At 33.2% G+C, this 18709-nt stretch overlaps 2 protein-coding genes across 3 annotated transcripts; both read left to right on the top strand.

Moving 5' to 3' along the window:
- Window positions 1-3713: 3713 nt before the first annotated feature.
- Window positions 3714-9818, top strand: LOC112706947 (serine/threonine-protein kinase Nek5). 2 transcript variants are annotated; one of them, XM_025758482.3, is made up of 15 exons: window positions 3714-4021; window positions 4103-4227; window positions 4370-4436; window positions 4543-4608; window positions 4756-4802; window positions 4914-4959; window positions 5070-5150; window positions 5247-5289; window positions 5380-5429; window positions 5781-5862; window positions 5939-5988; window positions 6564-6637; window positions 7056-7107; window positions 7201-7815; window positions 7917-9818. In XM_025758482.3, exons 1-15 carry the CDS (start codon window positions 4007-4009, stop codon window positions 9552-9554), a joined length of 3051 nt encoding a protein of 1016 aa, XP_025614267.1. In that variant the 5' UTR covers window positions 3714-4006; the 3' UTR covers window positions 9555-9818. The 2 variants fall into 2 exon arrangements, with proteins under 2 accessions (XP_025614267.1, XP_025614268.1); XM_025758483.3 differs by lacking the exon at window positions 3714-4021 and having other exon boundaries at window positions 4153-4227; window positions 4524-4608.
- A 533-nt stretch (window positions 9819-10351) lies between these two features.
- Window positions 10352-11020, top strand: LOC112705235 (uncharacterized). Its single transcript, XM_025756073.1, has one exon. The coding sequence runs from the start codon at window positions 10352-10354 to the stop codon at window positions 11018-11020; it is 669 nt and encodes a 222-aa protein (XP_025611858.1).
- The last annotated feature ends 7689 nt before the right edge of the window (window positions 11021-18709 follow it).

Below are 18709 nucleotides of genomic sequence, written 5' to 3'. Positions count from 1 at the left end.
TTGAATACCAGGCATCAGCCCAAACACTCACCAAGTGGTCCCTAAAGTGGATTTTAACACTCCTTAGCTTATTTTATCTTATTCTTGTAACTTTTAAATTTAAATTAATATCTTTTAGGTCTAGTATTTTTACTATAAATAAGGGACTCCCTTCCTTCTGAGAACCATGCCTCCCGGGAGGGGAGAGACACATTACTTTAGATCTTCTTTACTTTTATTTCGTTTTCTCTGTAAAGTTATGAGCAACTAAACCTCCTAAGCAAAGGTTAGGAGCTCTGCTTATTCCCATAGATTAATATTATTACTTTCTCTATTTTAATATATATTTGATTCCATTCTATGATGTATTATTTTTCTTAATCTAAATGAATTTGGGGTGGAACGGAAGTATGATCCCTTATTCTACATGAGTTATTGCGAATCCTTGACCGGATAGTATTGAGCTACAGTTTGAGAATACATCACCTAAACTGCAAATTGCCTGGGCTAATTAGATTTGTGACATAAAATCCGGTTAGCTTTGGGTGATTGAGGTTTCTATGGCGCTAAAGCTAGAATACTGAGCTTTATTCTCCGATCCGAAAGATCTGACATTGTCTGTGGCACTTTAAGTAGGACCAATAGAGATTGAATTGCGTGAGTTTCATCCTCGTTCAGATTAAATGACCACTAACCCTGTTTGATATGAATTAAAGGAGATTAATTGACCACTGACCCTGGTGTTAATCACTTACATCTTTGCCATATAATGAATCATTCGGTTTTAATATAGTTAGTAAAAAGTACTAATCCGAAAAGATAAGCATCTCCAAAGTCTTAACTGATTTCTCATTATTGTTTTTACACCAATTTCGTACTGCTCTCTTTATTATTTTGTTTATGCGCCTACAACAACAACTCTCTTTTCTATTTGTCTGACTAAGTCCAGCAAGATAACTATTACTTGCTCAATCCAACAATCTTCGTGGAATTGACCCTTACTTACCTGAGGTATTATTTGGACCATTCGGTGCACTTGCATTTGATACAAATCAAAAACTTTTAGGACAGAAATAAAATAAAATTTAGGGGTATTTTTAAAAATTTTATCAAGAGACAAAAAATATACTTTACTCTTTATTTATTTATTGGATTTAGATCTTCTAAATTTTGAATTTTACTTTAGAGAATAAAGTGTGATTTTTTACTATTTATTTCATAGGTAAAACCAAAAGAAAATATGAGAGAAAAATCATTCATAGGTGAGAAATCACACTTTACCCTCTAAAATGAAAATTCAAAATTTAGACGATCTAAATTCTTATTTATTGCTATAAAAAATTGATAATAAAAATTATCAACTAAAATTAACCAGAACAAATATATACATTCAAATAATATCTTTGCACATAATAATCATGAATGGGAACTGAGCAACCCCATGCTTCCTTCCAAGTGAGATTATTGGCATCGGTGCTTGTGCCTTGTAACTTCCAAGCTTCTTATGTTCTTACCCACACCTTCCATCAACAATACCCTTAGGTTCTTTGCCACCACTTGAGCATGACCTTGTGCATCAGCCCCTTGTTTCATCTTCTGCATAATCATTGTTATTATACCATATATTTAAGCACAAATATTTGAATCATTAGTTGGTTTTAATTTGCTTAGAGTAGATCAGCACAAACCAGCACAAAAATGTTGGTGTCATCCTTCCACTTCCATCCAAGTTATTCTTCAAGAAGGTATCTGATCTCTTTTTTTTTTTTTTTTTGGGTCAGGAGAAGGTATCTGTTCTCTAAATGGTTCTCCCCATAAAGCTTTTTTTTGGGGGCCAACTGTTAGGCTTCCAGTACTTGAATTTTTTTCAGTCAAATAGCTCTCTTTTCTTAATGGGCTTCAGTTACGTTATGGTCCAATAAAAAAGGCTTTATGGTGCCTTTTGCCATACCTGAAAGCCCAATTTGCATACCCAAAAAAAACCAAAACCCAATTTGATATCCATAAATTTCTTGACAATATTTAAAAAAAAAAAACTACACAAATTCACACACTACACACTCAAAAAGATCCGACAGTTTGGCAGCGTATGTTTTCCATAATTGTCAGAAGAATATCGAATATCCATTAAAAAAAAAAGAATGTAATTTTTCTTTTCTGATTGTCATTATTAAAAGTGACCCCTTCTCGTATATACATTGCTGGTTCATGAATAACTTTTGTACTTTTTGGGTGAGATCATGTAATTGTTATGAACTTAATTTATTGGAGTTTAGTTAGTTAGTTGACCTAAAACAAACCGCACACAGCTTCCAAATGCAGCTTTCCATATCTTTGATTAATCCCTTTATTTTTGTATGAAATTATGGATCATAGGAGTTCACCTGCTTTGCAAGCAAGCAAACATACACCTCTACAAATTTATATCATTAATTGCATATCATGGTGGAGTTCATGTTTTCAGGGTTGGTAGTTCATAGGTAAAACCTCAATTGATGTTAAGATTTAGTAGTTCCTGAATACAAGGGTAGATACACATGACAACCCTAATTAAAAATAATATAAAATTCTAACTAAACTAAACATGGAGAGACAAATTTCACTTTTATTTTTAAATTATTATTTTATAAAATCTAAAATAAAATTAAAATTAAATGTAGTATTGGATATGCTATTAGGTTTGGCTTGCACCGTTGGGACTTGTCCCAGACCCAAAAATCAGAGTATGGTACTTAATTATTTCATGGATGACAAGGTTCATAGTCTTCAGCAATAAGACCCAACTAACTACTAAAATGAAAATGAAAAATGAAAGTAGTATAGGGCACGTGTTAATAGTTAATACAAGCAGTAACAAGAAGGGTTCATAGGACCACCACGTATTATGTCATATCATATCATAGTCATATATCCCACCAGATCTGGCCATAACAAGAGGGACAAATCTGGAGAGACAATGAGCAGCTTTGTCTTAATTAGCTGTATTTGATGAAAATTTACACTAATCAAATTAATTCTCAATATATACACATATTTCTTTTACAAAATGCAACAAAAAGTGATACTCCAAAACATTAGTGTATGACATAAAAGTAAAAGTAGTAGCAATGAGATATTTTACCTCAACAGAAACAGAAGAAGATTCAGATCTGATGATTTATGTGAAGCACATGATGACAGTGAGAGTGAGAGTGAGACTCACAGACAGTGCAATACAATAAACAACTTTTATTAAAAACGTTTTGTGGTGTATATTCCAAACATCATATTTTAACAATTTCAGCTTTTTCTTTTTTTCTCTAAAAGGTTTTTAATTTCCTTACACTACATGCATGCAAGACTATTTCAATTCAACAATAAAACGTTTTCTTTTCATTGACAACAAAGGAATTCCCCAAATTATCGCCATTAAGTCATTAATTAACGTTGAACTTTCAAGTTAGTTAACAAAATACAAAATCCAAAAAAATAATAAAAAGGAATTATAACATTATTATAATATACCAAAAATTCAACGCTGGCAAGGCAAGGAAGCTAGCTGGTACTGTCGGCATGAAACTCCATCTCATATCATACCAAAATCTCTCTCTCTCTCTCTCTCTCTCTCTCTCACCAATTGACTTCCACTCTCAAAGAAAGAACAGAACAGTGTGTTTCTTTCGTCCGTTGTTTTATGTGTGTGTGTGTGTTACAAATTGTTAGTTATATAGTTACTACATTATGGTCCAAACTTTAATTCCCATGTGTTTGGTTTTTGTTACCTAGCTTCTGGAACATGTATATGTATCTAAGACAAGTCAAAAACAGAAGCTCTTACATTGCAGTTCCTGCGCTAAATTATTACCTTTCCTTAAGCTACATCACTGTTGCCAATTTCCATTATTATTATTAGATCCTCCTATTATTGCTAGCGTGACAGTGACACATACACCCACACAGAGATTGAGAGAAGGAGAGAGAAGAGTGCGTTTCTTGAGTGTAGCCAAAGCACCGCCATTGCAGGAAACCACACTTCCACGTGATTCCAATGTTTCTCAGCAATGTACAACTACCGAATTACCATCATGGGTGCCTGACTTAGATATAAAAAGCTCATCTTTTTTTTTTTCTTTTTGTTTATCAGAATTTTTGTAGCTGGAGAGAGGTACCAATGGGGTCTCGCATGGATCAGTACGAGATCATGGAGCAGATCGGCAGAGGAGCATTTGGAGCTGCAATTCTCGTTCATCACAAGACAGAGAAGAAAAAGTATTGATTCCTTCCCCCTTTTTATTTTTTCTCTCTTTTTTGTGTGTCTCTTGCTTATGTCTATTCAATTTAGCTGATACTGTAATGGGGTGGGTTCAAAATTTCAAATTTTAGTAGCTGGATTTTCGTTTCGTTTTTGCAGATATGTGTTGAAGAAAATAAGGCTTGCTAGGCAGACTGAAAGGTGCAGAAGAGCTGCACATCAAGAGGTACATTTTTTTGGCGGTTTTTTTGTTTTCCTTTAGAACTTGCTTGTTGTTGATTTGCCTCATGCCTGGAGGATTTGACCATTGTAGCCTGTATTGGGAATTCTAGATGGTTCTTATTGCTCGAATTCGGCACCCGTACATTGTGGAATTCAAAGAGGCTTGGGTTGAGAAGGTGAATTTTCTTGACCCTTATTGAGTTTCTCTGTTATGATCATACATACAAACACTTAATTTCTATTAACAACTTTGTTAATAATTGCAATGTGTTGTAAACAATAAATAGTTCTATTCTGCTAAGCTCATTTTACTTGTATTGTAGGGTTGCTTTGTCTGCATTGTTACTGGATACTGTGAAGGTGGAGACATGTGAGTCAATTATCATACCTATGAACTTGCTGGTCAATAAATTAAGAAATTGTGCATGACCAATAACTTGTAAGTTTTTTGTATCTTGTCTTCTCTCCAAATCTTTAACAGGGCTGCATTGATGAAAAAATCAAACGGGGTATACTTTCCGGAGGAGGTATTCTTGTCTCATGAATGCAGATATATTTGAATGTTCTACATCTTGGATTTTTATTTTCCCTTAAGTTATTTTGGTTGCTCACACTGAAAGTGTTTGACATTTCTCAGAAACTCTGCAAGTGGTTTGCACAATTACTCTTAGCGGTGGAATATCTGCATTCCAATTATGTATTACATCGTGACTTAAAGGTAAAATACTTGTTGGAAACAAACAGTGCAGCCTTCAATGTTTTGATCTTTCAATTTGAAAATATAGTAAGTTGAGTTTGTTGACTCTGATGACAGTGTTCAAACATTTTTCTTACCAAGGATCAGGATGTTCGCTTAGGTGAGTTCTTCTATCTATATTTGATTATACTGGACTTGGATTACTACGTTTTCATTCTGATTTTGTTTATAAGTTTCTGAAACTTAACAGGGGATTTTGGGCTTGCCAAGACACTAAAAGCAGATGATTTGGCATCTTCGGTATGTTTGAAATTGAGAGCTTGTTTTCTTCTGTCTCATTTAAATCCTAGCTTTTGTTTAGCGGATGTAAGTATTCTAGTTAGCCTTGTTCTGTCAAGTTTCCACTGCATTGATAAATCCAACAAGCTAATATATTTATGTAAGGATGGAATCCATGTTTTAATGGTCTCCAACCACTAGAGGTTATGATATGACATTTGCCCATGTTTTTGGTCTCCAACCACTAGAGGTTATGATATGACATTTGCCCATGTTTTTAATTAGTATGTGGTCAGTATTGCATTTATTTATTGAATCCTTAATAATAATCAAATGAAGAATTAATTCATTGCTGCAAATATTTGTTTGCAGGTGGTAGGAACTCCCAACTACATGTGTCCTGAACTGCTTGCAGATATTCCTTACGGATTCAAATCTGATATTTGGTCATTAGGTATATGCTTGATGAATGTTGTTGCTTGTATAGTGGATTTTGCTGCAGCTAAAGTGTCCTTTATTTTCCGGTTCAGGGTGTTGTATATATGAAATGGCTGCTCATCGCCCTGCATTTAAAGCTTTTGTAAGATCTTCTCTGATTCTTGAATTTAGAATAATATATACGTATACTCATATTTGAATTCATTTAATGCATTATCCTCAAGTTAGGTATGAACAAAATATCTCATTTCTGCACCAAAAGTTAGCAAATTTTCTTTCAGTTAAGTGCAGTAAGAAAAATCAGTTATCGGTTTGCATTAATGATCTAGAAGGAAAAAAGCTGTAAAAATTAGTAGTAATTGACCAAGTGGACTGCATTGATACCAGATTTTGCAGGAACCATATTTATGACCAATATTTTTGGTTGTTATCAATATTCTGATATCTGTGGTGGATTTTTACGGTTACTCTTGTTTGCAACCAGCCTTTCCCAGTGTTTGTTAATATTCCTTTGGAACTTCATGAACATAACATCTGTTCTTACAATTTCTAGACTTTTTCTTTGAGGGGGGAAAAATAAGTTCAGTGATGCTGGTATTTCAGTTGGTTATGCTTCACATTGTTCTCTACTCATTCATATGGACATTTATGTATATTGAGGAATCTTATCATGGCTTTTTTACTCCCCTTTGATAAACATGGTAAATCTTATTTCAGGATATGGCAGGATTGATAAGTAAGGTGAACCGTACCGCAATCGGCCCATTGCCTTCCTGTTATTCCCCATCTTTGTATGTTTCTATTCCCATTTGTTATGCTTAATATCCCTTCAAATTAGTTAACAGAAAGTTAGTGATTGCATGGTACACTTGTGTAGAAGCATTTTTATACACTATACACTTCATCTGTTTCATCCTCAATCTTTTTGGTTGTCAAGAATTCCCATGTATTTTGAATAGATAGGTTTCTTCTGTAAATATGAATTTGATGTCTCTGAATGATAAAAATACACGTAGAATCATTTATCTTGTGCTTTGTCCTGCTATCCATTTTGAGAACCAGAAGATAATTTCTTATAAGACAGAAGGCTTGAAAAGAAAGCTTGCTTTTCAATTTAGCTTATATGCCCCATTTTCAGTCTCAATTCTTTCTATACCCTCTGCATCTGTATGTTAGCTCGAAAATATTAAATTTTACTCATATATGCAGGAAAATGCTAATAAAGTGCATGCTGCGAAAAAATCCCGAGCATCGTTTATCAGTAAGCCTCTACCGAGACTAACTTTATTTCCAACACTAATGAGATTCATTATTGTTGTTAACTCAAAGTAAATTCATTTTATATGTACCACAGGCATCTGAGATCTTAAAACACCCCTATCTGCAACCTTATGTTGATCAATATCGTCCGTCTTTTTGTCCGCCTACAACCTGTTCTCCTCAAAAGTCTATTGGAGTTTTCCATGATCCTCGAAGAAATAGGCCTGAAAGCCAAAACAATAATAGCTCAAGCAGTGACAAAGATTGTTTGATATCAAATGAGAGAAACATGGAAATGGCAGAGCCAAATTTTGGTAGAGAAACCACAATTCAGGCATTAGTTGTTGATGATGGCTCTGAGTATCCCCTGCCCAGTGAAGAAGGAAATGGTTCCAGCAATGCTAAAACAGTAAAGGTGGTGAAGCCATCTCATAATGAAAACCATCCAAATATTGCATCTAAGGAACAAAACCTTTTCAAGAATACAATGATTGCTTTAAAAGACAGAAGAGTTAGAGAATCAAGTTCTCCAATGAGAGGCAATCACATAAAGGCTGGCAATGTATCCATCCAAAAAATAAATACAGAGATACCTTCCAAATTGCCCAAACCTAGTTTTGGTTTGAGGCCTAATTTAGAGGCACCAACTATTGCACCTGCAAAAGCAACCTTTGATTCTGCAAAGGGATCACATAGTTTAAAGTATCAGGTACATAACATTAGGAACTTTCCAACTCTACAATTATGAGCTTTTATGGATTTCCTCATAACATTTACATTTACTTCTGGTACATTAAAATATGCTTGCAGTTACCGATGACAGAATCATTGCCGAAAACCAGACCTCGAGATATTGTGACTCTGCCATCCGGCCGAACCAAACAAACAGTTGGAAATGGAGTTCCTGCCAAGCCAAGGCAAATGACTCCTCCAAGATCACTCAGACCACCTTCATCTCCAGTTCGTATGAGGCAGGCCAGGCTTGATTTTCCAAACATAGTGAATGATATAAGAAACTCGAATCCAGTGGTTCATGAGCCTAAGATAAGCCATCATAGGTTGACTAACAGTCATATACCACGTGTTTCGAGAGATATTAGGAAAGAGCCTCGGAAGTATTCTGAACATTGCTCAAAAGGAATGCAAACAGACAGCAGCAATTCAGTCTCATCTTCGGTGTCTATTCAAGGATTTGAACTTTGTGATGATGCAACTACTTTTATGGACTTGAGTGAACTCACACTTGCTGATCATGAGAGTATAAACCACATTGAGAATGTGGAATCACATCTAAATAGCAACTTGCCTCTTACGCATTCCGAGACATCTGAAGATGTGTCTTGGGAATCTGCAAGGCTTCCACGGAGCTTCCATAATAGCAATACAAGCAATGAGAATCTAAGTTCCACTTTATCTCAGGATCACTCAGTTCAAGATCATAAGGGAATTTTCGCTTCTGATGATGGTTGTCCCATAAATCGGACAACCATATCTGCTGCCTCAGGTTGTGGTAGAAAATCTCTACAGCCCTCTGCTTCAGCTGCAAAAGAATCAAAAGAGCTTCAAGACATTTCTGTGGAAACTACTTCAGCTAAGTCTCTGAAGCATCCAATTCCCATTTCTGAAGAGAAGTCTTCTTGTGAAGAAAGCACACCGGATAATAGGCCTGATAAAGATAGCCAACCAAAACTTATGATCACCCCAAGTGGTGATGAAGAATCCAAGGTAACCAAAAGATTGTCATCAGTGGCTGAAACAGATCCTCTGATAGTCTCCACTAAAATTCCAAGCCAGGACATTTTGCAAGAAGAGAAAGGAGCAGTTTTACAGAACACATCAGCTGAAATTTCATCTGCTGATCAACTTCCTCCAGCTTATGGTGATGTCATCCATGTTATACGGCATAGTAGTTATCGTGTCGGGAGTGAGCAGCCGGTGAAGGAATCTGTAGAAGTGGGAGTTCAAAATGTTGATGTTGGCAAGTTCATCAGCATTGTAAAGGATGATGCAGAGATGAGAAATGTAAGCACTCCTTTGGCCCTTAATTCTTCAGATTCTTCTGATCATTTAGAATCTCCAAGTTGCCCTGGCACGTTGAGTTTGGAATCAAGTACTCTTGACCAACCTACCATTAAGGATCAAGATTTGAAAAGCCCTGATTCTACAGTATCAAAATCTGATTCCACTAAATATGAGACTATTACAGTCAAAGATGAAACACAGGCAAAGGAAATTTTGGATGTGAAATCTTCAAGACAGAGAGCTGAGGCACTTGAAGGGCTCTTAGAACTTTCTGCAGACTTGCTGGAGCAGAACAAATTGGAGGAACTTTCAGTTGTTTTGAAGCCATTTGGAAAAGATAAGGTATCCCCAAGGGAGACAGCCATTTGGTTAGCCAAGAGTCTAAAAGGATTAATGATTGAGGATAGTGTGGGAAGAGCTTCATGATCTTTCTTTTCTTATCCTTGCTGAGTTTTCTTGTATTTGATATTTGAAGTTGTTTTTTGTCTGTTGATGTTTTTGGAGCACACATTAAATGTGTTTCAAAAGCATTAACGAATTTCCCCTTTTCAAGTGTTACTATGATGTTGTAAATATTGTGACCATACAAATCAATAACACAAAATGCAGTGAATTGTATGGAATATGATGCGGCCAGTCAAATTAAAGCTGCTAATAATAAATGTTCACCTACATTTTATTCCTTGTCCATCAACTATAGTGATAGTTTGATTATATAGCAAAACAAATAAATCAATAAATAGAGTTGCACATGGCAATGAGACAATGGCACAAAAGCCATAATGTCAAAGCAACTAGAAATCAATGCTTTTTGATCAAACACATAACGCCATAGAACATCTAGAAAGATGACAAATAAAAAGACAAAAAAAGATCATAGATGTGGTTCTCTTTTGTCCTTCAATAGATCTATGCCTACATTGGTAATTATAACATACCCCTTTTAACGTAAGACATTTGAAAATGTTGGAACTTGGTAGGCCCTCTCCTCCCTTTGTCAACATTGAGTTGCCTTGATCATTTCTTTCTAAGAAGCTTCATGGAACCTTCCTAGGTAACCATACACCAACTTCTACACATACATAACTATAAATAAAGCATGTAGCTAGAAGCATTTAGCATGTTACTACAGACTACTCCTTATTCTTTGTTTCCCCATATACCCTTCTCATAACAAAGCATCACCACCTTCCACCTTCCCCTTCCCTTTTGGCTACTAGTAGATGGAGGCAGGGACTACTCTTCATATCAGCATGACTGCAGCACCACCAAGATCCTCAGCATCATGGTTCCTCTGTGTTCGAAAGGCGATGTGGTTAGCCCTTGTGCTCTTACTCATCATAATACTAGTCATGGCCATTGCCTGGTCTGTCTTGAAACCACAGCCACCCGGTTTTCGAGTTAGCTCAGTTTCTGTGTCCAACTTCAGTGTCACTGATTCACATCTCAAAGGAAAGTATGAGATTGATGTAAACATCACAAACCCAAACAAGAGGGTTGATGTGAATGTTGACCACTTCATATTCTTCGTGTGCTATGACTCCATGGTGGTTTCGGCTCCAGAACCGGTGCTTCAGCAGACACTACTAATCTATGTAGAGAAGATGAGGGAGAAGGACATGAAGGTTGAGTTGAGGTTGAAGGACACACCTCCAGCTCCAAGTCCAAGAAGCAACAAGAACATGGTTAAGGATTGGAAGAAAAGGGTGGTGAACTTCAATGTGAAAATGAAGGGTAGAGTTAGATACGAGCATGTGATATGGGGAACAGAGGAGAAGTTTTTGGATATTTATTGTGGAGACCTTGATGTTGAGTTTTTTACCATGAAGGACACAGGGAAGCTCCTAGGTGTTGGGAAGGATTGTAATGTTACTACGTTAGAACAAAACTAACAAGATTATGAATACAAGACAAATGCAAGAGAAAAATATTAGTCACTTAACACTTCGAATGATTAAATATGTGAGGTGTATGTTGTATAAGTTTGATGCATGAGACTGAGACAGAAACACCCATGCCATCATGATAACCTTATCATTAATTGGGAACTTATACATACATTTATTTGTCTCTTTATTCCTCTGGGAAAGTAGAATTATAAGTATAAGTAGTGTAAGCTTATACAATTATACATAGATTTATATGTATAATTGGGAATTTATACATATATTTTATCTTGTTCTACTTCTTTACAATTGAATGAAACTTTTAGCTTTACGGATATGACATTATTTTTATGTATAAATTCAAGTGCAGTTAACTTTACGTCGTTAAATGATTTAATAGGTTTGACTAAATTGTTATCGAATAACTCTTATCTATTAACTTCACATAAAATTAACTGCACTTGAGATCCATCTTATTTTTAACTAAATTTATAACATTCTAATGTGGCAACCTTTTTTAGCCCCGAGTGCCGTGCATACCCAAATTACATAGACTATTGTTTTTAAGGATATAAGATTAAAATTATTGTAAAAATTTATAATTTGGCACACCTTTTTTGTTTCAATGACATGGGGAAGTTGCCAAGTAACTAAAATTCGATAGTTTTTTCGTTTTCGGAGAATCTTAAACTATAGGTTGTTGCTTGAAGCCAATATTTAATTTATTTATTTATTTATTACATATGCCTCCACCTAGTATGATTGGCAACCACTCCTGTTTAATATAAATATTATAACTTATAAAAGAAAAAAAAAGTTATATGTATTTTTTATATTTTTTATTTTTAATATTAAAAATAATTGATAAAAAACAAGAGATAAAAGAAAAAAAATTGTCTTTTATAAAAAAAATACAAAAAAGATGTATACAAAAAGCGATAATTTTATTTATATATGTACGATGTTGTACGCCGGTTTCGATTATGTTAATCAACTATCACCTATAACATACTGTATTAAATAGCGATAATAATTAATAATACATGGATGAAAGTATGAAACTATAAACGTTTACGTAACAAATACGCGTTAATCAGCTAATGAAACCAAAGTCACAATTTTTCTTGCTATACAAAATAATTCTTACTAGATTTTGACACGCGCGATGTATGAAGAATTTGTATTATGATTTTTACATAACGTTTTTTAATTAGATTTTATTAAAAATATTATTTATATGAAAAATTTACGTATTATTTTTTAAATAAAGTAGTATATATTTATATGAAGAATTTAATCGAATAATTGCAATAAATAATATACTAATAAATTTTTTATTTAATTATTGTCAAAGGTTATAATGTATTAAGTAATAAATTTTAAAAATTTGCTCAATATAATTTTTTACTTATTTTTTAACATATAAATTTCACATGATCAAATTATAAGTATTTTTTGTTTTAAGAAAGAAGAATAAAACACAATAAAACCACAAAATCTCAATTTCTTTAGAATAGTTATACTGTGAATATATATGGATGTTTAAAAATTAAAAATATGTATTTAGATATATATATTTATATTATTCTTTGTTATTTATAATCGTTAAAGTGACCGTTGTAATTATTGTTGTAATATCTGATTATATAATTAATTTTTTTTATTATTACAACGGTATAATGTGTTGTTAATAAAAAAATTGAAGAGTATATTCTAACGATTTAAATTTTTTTTATAAATCTTATAACTTATTTATGTCATTTATAACCAAATAAATTATTTTATCATATACTACCAAAAATAATTTTAATTATAATTAATGAATATTTTTTTAGCAATAAATAACTAATAAGTAATGTAATATTATGCCATTTTATTATATTGATTTATATTGAATTTTATTTGTTGTAACGGGATTTTTATTGTATTTAAAGAATAATATTTAAATCTATTAGAACTACTTATGAAAAAAGAAGAGTAAAAAGAAACAATGAATATATAGAGCTACTAACATGACATCATACTAGAAATTTGAAAAATTAAAAATGAATTTAGAGGCCATATTTAATTCTCTTTTAATATATTAAAAAAAAGATATTATAAAAATATATAAATATCACTCCTATAAAATTACATATCACTTTTATAAAATTACATATCAGTCTTATTTATAAAAATATTTAACAACTTAAAAATTATATAAATATCCATTCACATACTCTGGAAAATAAACATATGATATACAATGTTATTCATAAAACACATTTATATCACTTAAAAGTTATTCACACTAATATATAATTGAATCTTAAAAAACTAAAAATAAATCTAGAACTACTTAAACCTGACGTAATATTATGCTAAAAATTTAAAAAACTAAAAATAAATATAAAAATTACTTTTAACTTTCTTTTAATATATTACTAATATATAGATACACTAAATTGTAATATAATTATGTCATAGTGATAATAATAATTATGTCATAGTGATTAAAATTAAAATCACGTTCTATTTTATATTTTAATAATATTTTTTAAATAATATTTTTAAAAAAATAATTTTTAATAATAAAAAATATTATTTTAATTTTAATAATATATTTTAAAATATTATAATCACCAAAACATAATTATATTAGAATCATCTTTCATATATTTAAATATGTCATAGAGTTGTAATTTATGACCATCACTTGTATTTCCTATGATGAACCAACCACGCTGTAGGCTTTCAATGAAAAAAATGTAAAAAATTTATATGCAATTATCTATATATAAATTTGATAATTAAAAATTGTTAGATAATTTAATATATTTAATTAAATTATTATTTAATAATTATTAACTATTAATTTTATATAAAGACAATTATACGTAAATTTTTATAAAAAAAAATAACTTTAAATTATCACGTAAAAATGATAATTTTGGTTAATAGGTTATAATTTTAAAAAATTTTTAAATGTATATAGAATACTGGTGTTTTAATAATCTTCATAATCAATAATTAAATTATTGAAATATCAATATATTTATTACACTTAAAATTTTTTTATAATTTTAACTTAATTGTACTACTTTTAAATATTTGATATCAAATTAATTTAATTAATAGGATTTGTATCGGGATGTAATACCCTTTTTTCCCTAATGTTTGAATGGATGGACTACCTTTTTTGAATATAAAAAAAATGTGGGGTAAAATTTTTTTAAGAAAGATTGTCCTTTATAGAAGAAAGTTGTGAGTTCATGTAATAATTTTAATCCTAGATTGTTATTGTTTATTCAAGCAATACTAATAAAAGAGAGTCCGTGAAGAAATATATGTCATTTGTAAATAAAAGAGCAACATGTCAAACAAAAGATAATTGACGGTCTGACTATGAAGGTAGGTGATGGTAGATCAACCAGATTTTGGAAAGATACATGGCTATAGGTGGAGAAGCTGAAAAACTCCTTTTCGAGGCTCTACTTGATTTCAAATAATAAAGAATCTGTGATTGGGAAATGTGGGTTTTACGATGGGATAGAGTGGGTATGGAACTTCCAATGAAGGAGGAGCTCCGCCAATAGGAGACTGACAGTTTGAACCAACTGTTTGATATCTTACAAGCTGTGAGATTAATAGAAGGCACACAAGATAGAGTGGTGTGAAAATTTGATAAAACAAGAGTTTATATTACTAACTTATTTGTGCAGGTTTTGCATATACAGACTTTGACGGATGATATTCTTAGTTATAAGTTCACAAATGGAATCTGGAAAGGATTAGTACCCCCTCGAGTAGAATTGTTTGACTTGAAAAGAAGATTTTTGAATATTATTCCTGAAATTGTTTCACCTAGAGAGTGATTACATACAGAATATAAAAATTATTTACAACCTAATTAAGGAAAGAAAATAACAGGTAATAAAAGCTATTCAAAACAAATCTGCACCAAATCTGTCCTAATATAAATAAATATGTACTTATTATAGAATAATTACAGCACTCCCCCTCAAGCTGGTGAATGTATATCTATCATTCCCAGCTTGCAAGTAAGGTCTTTTAAGTGCTCTGTGGAAAGTCCTTTAGTGAACATATCTGCCAATTGGAGTCTTGAAGGGATGTACTTGGTAGTTATAAGACCATTGTCCAATTTCTCCTTAATGAAATGTCGGTCTATTTCTATATGCTTCATTCGGTCATGTTGAACTAGATTGTGTGCAATACTAATGACAGACTTATTATCACAAATCAGTTCCATAGGGGCTTCATACTTTACTTTGAGGTCATCGAGTATGATTTTCATCCATAATAATTCGCAAATCCCTTAGGCCATGGCTCTAAATTCTGCCTCTGCACTTTATCTTGCAACTACATTTTACTTCTTGCTCCTCCATGTCACCAAGTTTCTACCCAAGAAGATGCAATATCCTGAGGTGGATCTCCTATCAATAATTGATCCTGCGTAGTCAGCATCAGTATATATTTTCATGGATAAAATTCCTTCCTTTTTGAATAGCAATCCTTTCCTTGGAGAGGCTTTCAAATACTGAATAATCCTGTTTACAGCCTGCAAATATCTCTCTCTTAGATCATGCATGAATTGACAAACCACACTAACTGCATAGGCTATGTCAGGCCTAATGTGTGATAAGTAGATGAGTTTCTCCACAAGCCTTTGATACTGTGTCTTCTCCACCTTTGGACTTTTTTCATTATTTCCAATTCTATGATTTTGCTCTATGGGTACTCCAGTGATCTTACAATCCAACTTACCAATTTCTTTGAGGAGATCTAGGATATATTTTCTTTGGAAAATAAAGATGCCTTGTCTAGAGTAAGCAACCTCTATCCCAAGAAAGTACTTTAGCTTGCCAAGATCCTTCATCTCAAACTGAGTGGCTAACTTTTCTTTCAAAGTCTGTTTTTCTAACTCATCATCACCTGCAATAATCATATCATCTACATAGATCAAGAGTAGAGTGAGTTTGCCTTCCTGTGAATGTTTGATAAACAGAGTATGATCACCTTAGCTTTGTCGATACCCTAAAGATATCATAGCTTGAGTAAATCTTCCAAACCAGGCACGAGGTGACTGTTTAAGACCATACAATGTCTTTTTTAGTCTGCACACCTTATTTCCTTCACTAGTGATACCATATCCTGGTGGAATCTCCATGTACACTTCTTCTTCTAGACTTTCATGCAAGAAGGCATTTTTAACATCAAATTGATGCATCTCCCAACCAAAGTGTGCTGCTAAGGAGAGGATAATTCTGACGGTATTCATTTTTGCCACCAGAGAAATGTCTCTGCATAATCAATCCCATAGGTTTGGGTATGTCCTTTTGCAACCAACCTTGCTTTATATTTGTCCAGTGTGCCATTAGATTGATATTTAACTGTGTATATCCACCTACAACCCACTGCTTTCTTGTCCATTGGTCTCTCTACAATCTCCCAAGTCTCGTTCCTTTCTAATGCACCCATTTCTTCATTCATAGCTCGAACCCAGTTCTCATCTTTTAAGGCTTCTTGTACTGATGTAGGGATTCTGACAGAATCAATAGTTGAAAGAAAATTCTGGTGTTATACAGAAATATTTTTAGTGGACACAAATTTGGAAATAGGATATTTGGCACGGGATCTTTTTTCTTTTCTCATGGCAATAGGTAAATCATCTAGGTTAGTTACACAAGTGGTATTCAAGGTGTCAAGAGTCTCAAGGGTATGAGGTCTTACCTCCATTCAGACGAATGAAATTGCTATTTGACCAGGATGGGTTCTTGCTACCTTCGCTGATATTGTTTTTCAAAAAACATGTCCTCATTATTCTCCTCATTATTCTTTTCTAGTAGCGATTCTGATTCAGGGTCTTTGTTATCCTCCGAAAAAGTGGAATTCTGCAATAACAGGTGACGAATTAAGGGTCTCAGCTTCTGGAATACTCTCCCCTTGAAGCTGAGAACTAGAAAAGAAGGACTCGGACTCATGAAATGGGACATCCTTGGAGATATAGAATCTATGACTTTGAGGATGATAGCATTTATATCCCTTTTTGTTTGAAGCATAATCTATAAAGACACATTTGATTGTCTGAGGATCCAACTTACCCCAATGAGAACTATGAATATGAACAAAAATAAGATAGCCAAAGATACGACTTTGAAGACTATTTATAATAGGGATAGAGGGGTAAATTCTGGTCAGAAATTGAACAAGGATAACACCATCTAGGACCCAAGATGGTAATCTATTAATCAAATAAGTGGCCGTTAGGACAGCTTCCCCCCAGTAAGACTTAGGAACAGACGTTTGGAAGAGTAATGCTCGAGTAACCTCAAGAAGATGATGATTTTTCCTTTCTGCCACCCCATTCTGTTGAGGGGTGTCTACACAGGTCAATTCATGAATAACTCCATTATCCTTAAGGAACTTGAAAAAATTTTAGTTCACATATTCTCTGCCATTATCAGAACGTAATCTCTTAATCGGGCTTTCAAATTGTGTTCGAACTATTTGGTAAAAAATTTTAAACAAGTGAAAAACTTTAGATTTATCTTTCATGAGAAAGATCCAAGTAACTCGAGTACAATCATCAATAAAAGAAACAAACCACTTTGCACTAGAAATATTACTAATAGCTGAAAGTCCCCACACATCAAAATGAACAAGATCAAAAGGTTTAGAACTTTTATTATTATTGGGAGAAAAAGTAGTCCAATGGTGTTTAGCTAATTGATAAACATCACATTGAAAAGACTCAACATGCACTTTTGTAAATAGAAAAGGAAATAAAGACTTTAGGGTACTAAATGGAGGATGACCAAGACGTTTATACTGAAGCCATGTCTGAGAGTTTTCCCATGACGGTATGTTTGTCTGATGATTTGAATTAAGTGCCTTTTGTGTGGTACTCTTTTCATGCAGTAAGGAGTATAACCCGTCCTACTCTTTAGCAATTCTAATCGTCCTCCCCGTAGTAAGATCCTGAAATACACAATGAATATGAAAAAAAGTTGCAGCACAATTTAAGTCTTTGGTAACCTAATGAATAGACAAGAGGTTAGTAGATAATTTTGGAACACGAAGCACATTTTTTAAATGGATAGAAGGTTGAAGGTGGATGTTACCATATCCAGTAATAAAAATATAGGAACTGTTAGCAACAGTGATTTGTTTGTGACCAGATGAATTAGTGTAAGATAAAAAAAGAAACGGAATGAGGTTTCATATGATCTGTAGCACCAGAGTCTACAATTCAGGTACTCTCAATGCTAGGAGCATTAAAGGATAAGAAGCTAGAACTCTTACCATTCATGGTTAAAGCACAAGGTCTAGATGTCTTACTAAGTGAGTCCATAAGACCACGTAAACGGTTTAATTCTTCTTTGCTAAGGGATGGTGCCTCCTTTGTAGCTTGTGAGATAGTTGGGTCTTCCACACTTTCGGAATCAGACAATGTGTGGTTAGCACGTATTTGTATGGCATATTTGAATCCTCTAATACGTTTGAGGACCTTCTCCTTTCCATGAAGTCTAAAACATGTGTCCTTAGTATGACCCGTTTTTCTACAATAACTGCACTAGCGATCATCACGGTGAGTCTTTGAGGGAGGCTTTCCATATGAAAGGGATGGACCTTTTAAAGGACCTTTGCTCATGGCTAGAGCTGAACCATCAACAGAATTTACTCCTTCCAACATGA

The sequence above is a fragment of the Arachis hypogaea genome, chromosome 8 (assembly GCF_003086295.3).
Source record: "Arachis hypogaea cultivar Tifrunner chromosome 8, arahy.Tifrunner.gnm2.J5K5, whole genome shotgun sequence".
Classification (NCBI taxonomy): domain Eukaryota; kingdom Viridiplantae; phylum Streptophyta; class Magnoliopsida; order Fabales; family Fabaceae; genus Arachis; species Arachis hypogaea.
Note: the sequence above shows the minus strand (reverse complement) of the source record. Positions and strands in the feature narration are given on the sequence as shown.

Excerpts from the sequence above, each read along its gene's own strand:
- LOC112705235 (XM_025756073.1), top strand. The coding sequence starts at position 10,352 with ATGGAGGCAGGGACTACTCTTCATATCAGCATGACTGCAGCACCACCA.
- LOC112706947 (XM_025758482.3), top strand. Across the intron at positions 4,960-5,069 it reads GGGTATACTTTCCGGAGGAG|AAACTCTGCAAGTGGTTTGC; the intron begins GTATTCTTGTCT and ends GACATTTCTCAG. Across the intron at positions 7,816-7,916 it reads CACATAGTTTAAAGTATCAG|TTACCGATGACAGAATCATT; the intron begins GTACATAACATT and ends ATATGCTTGCAG.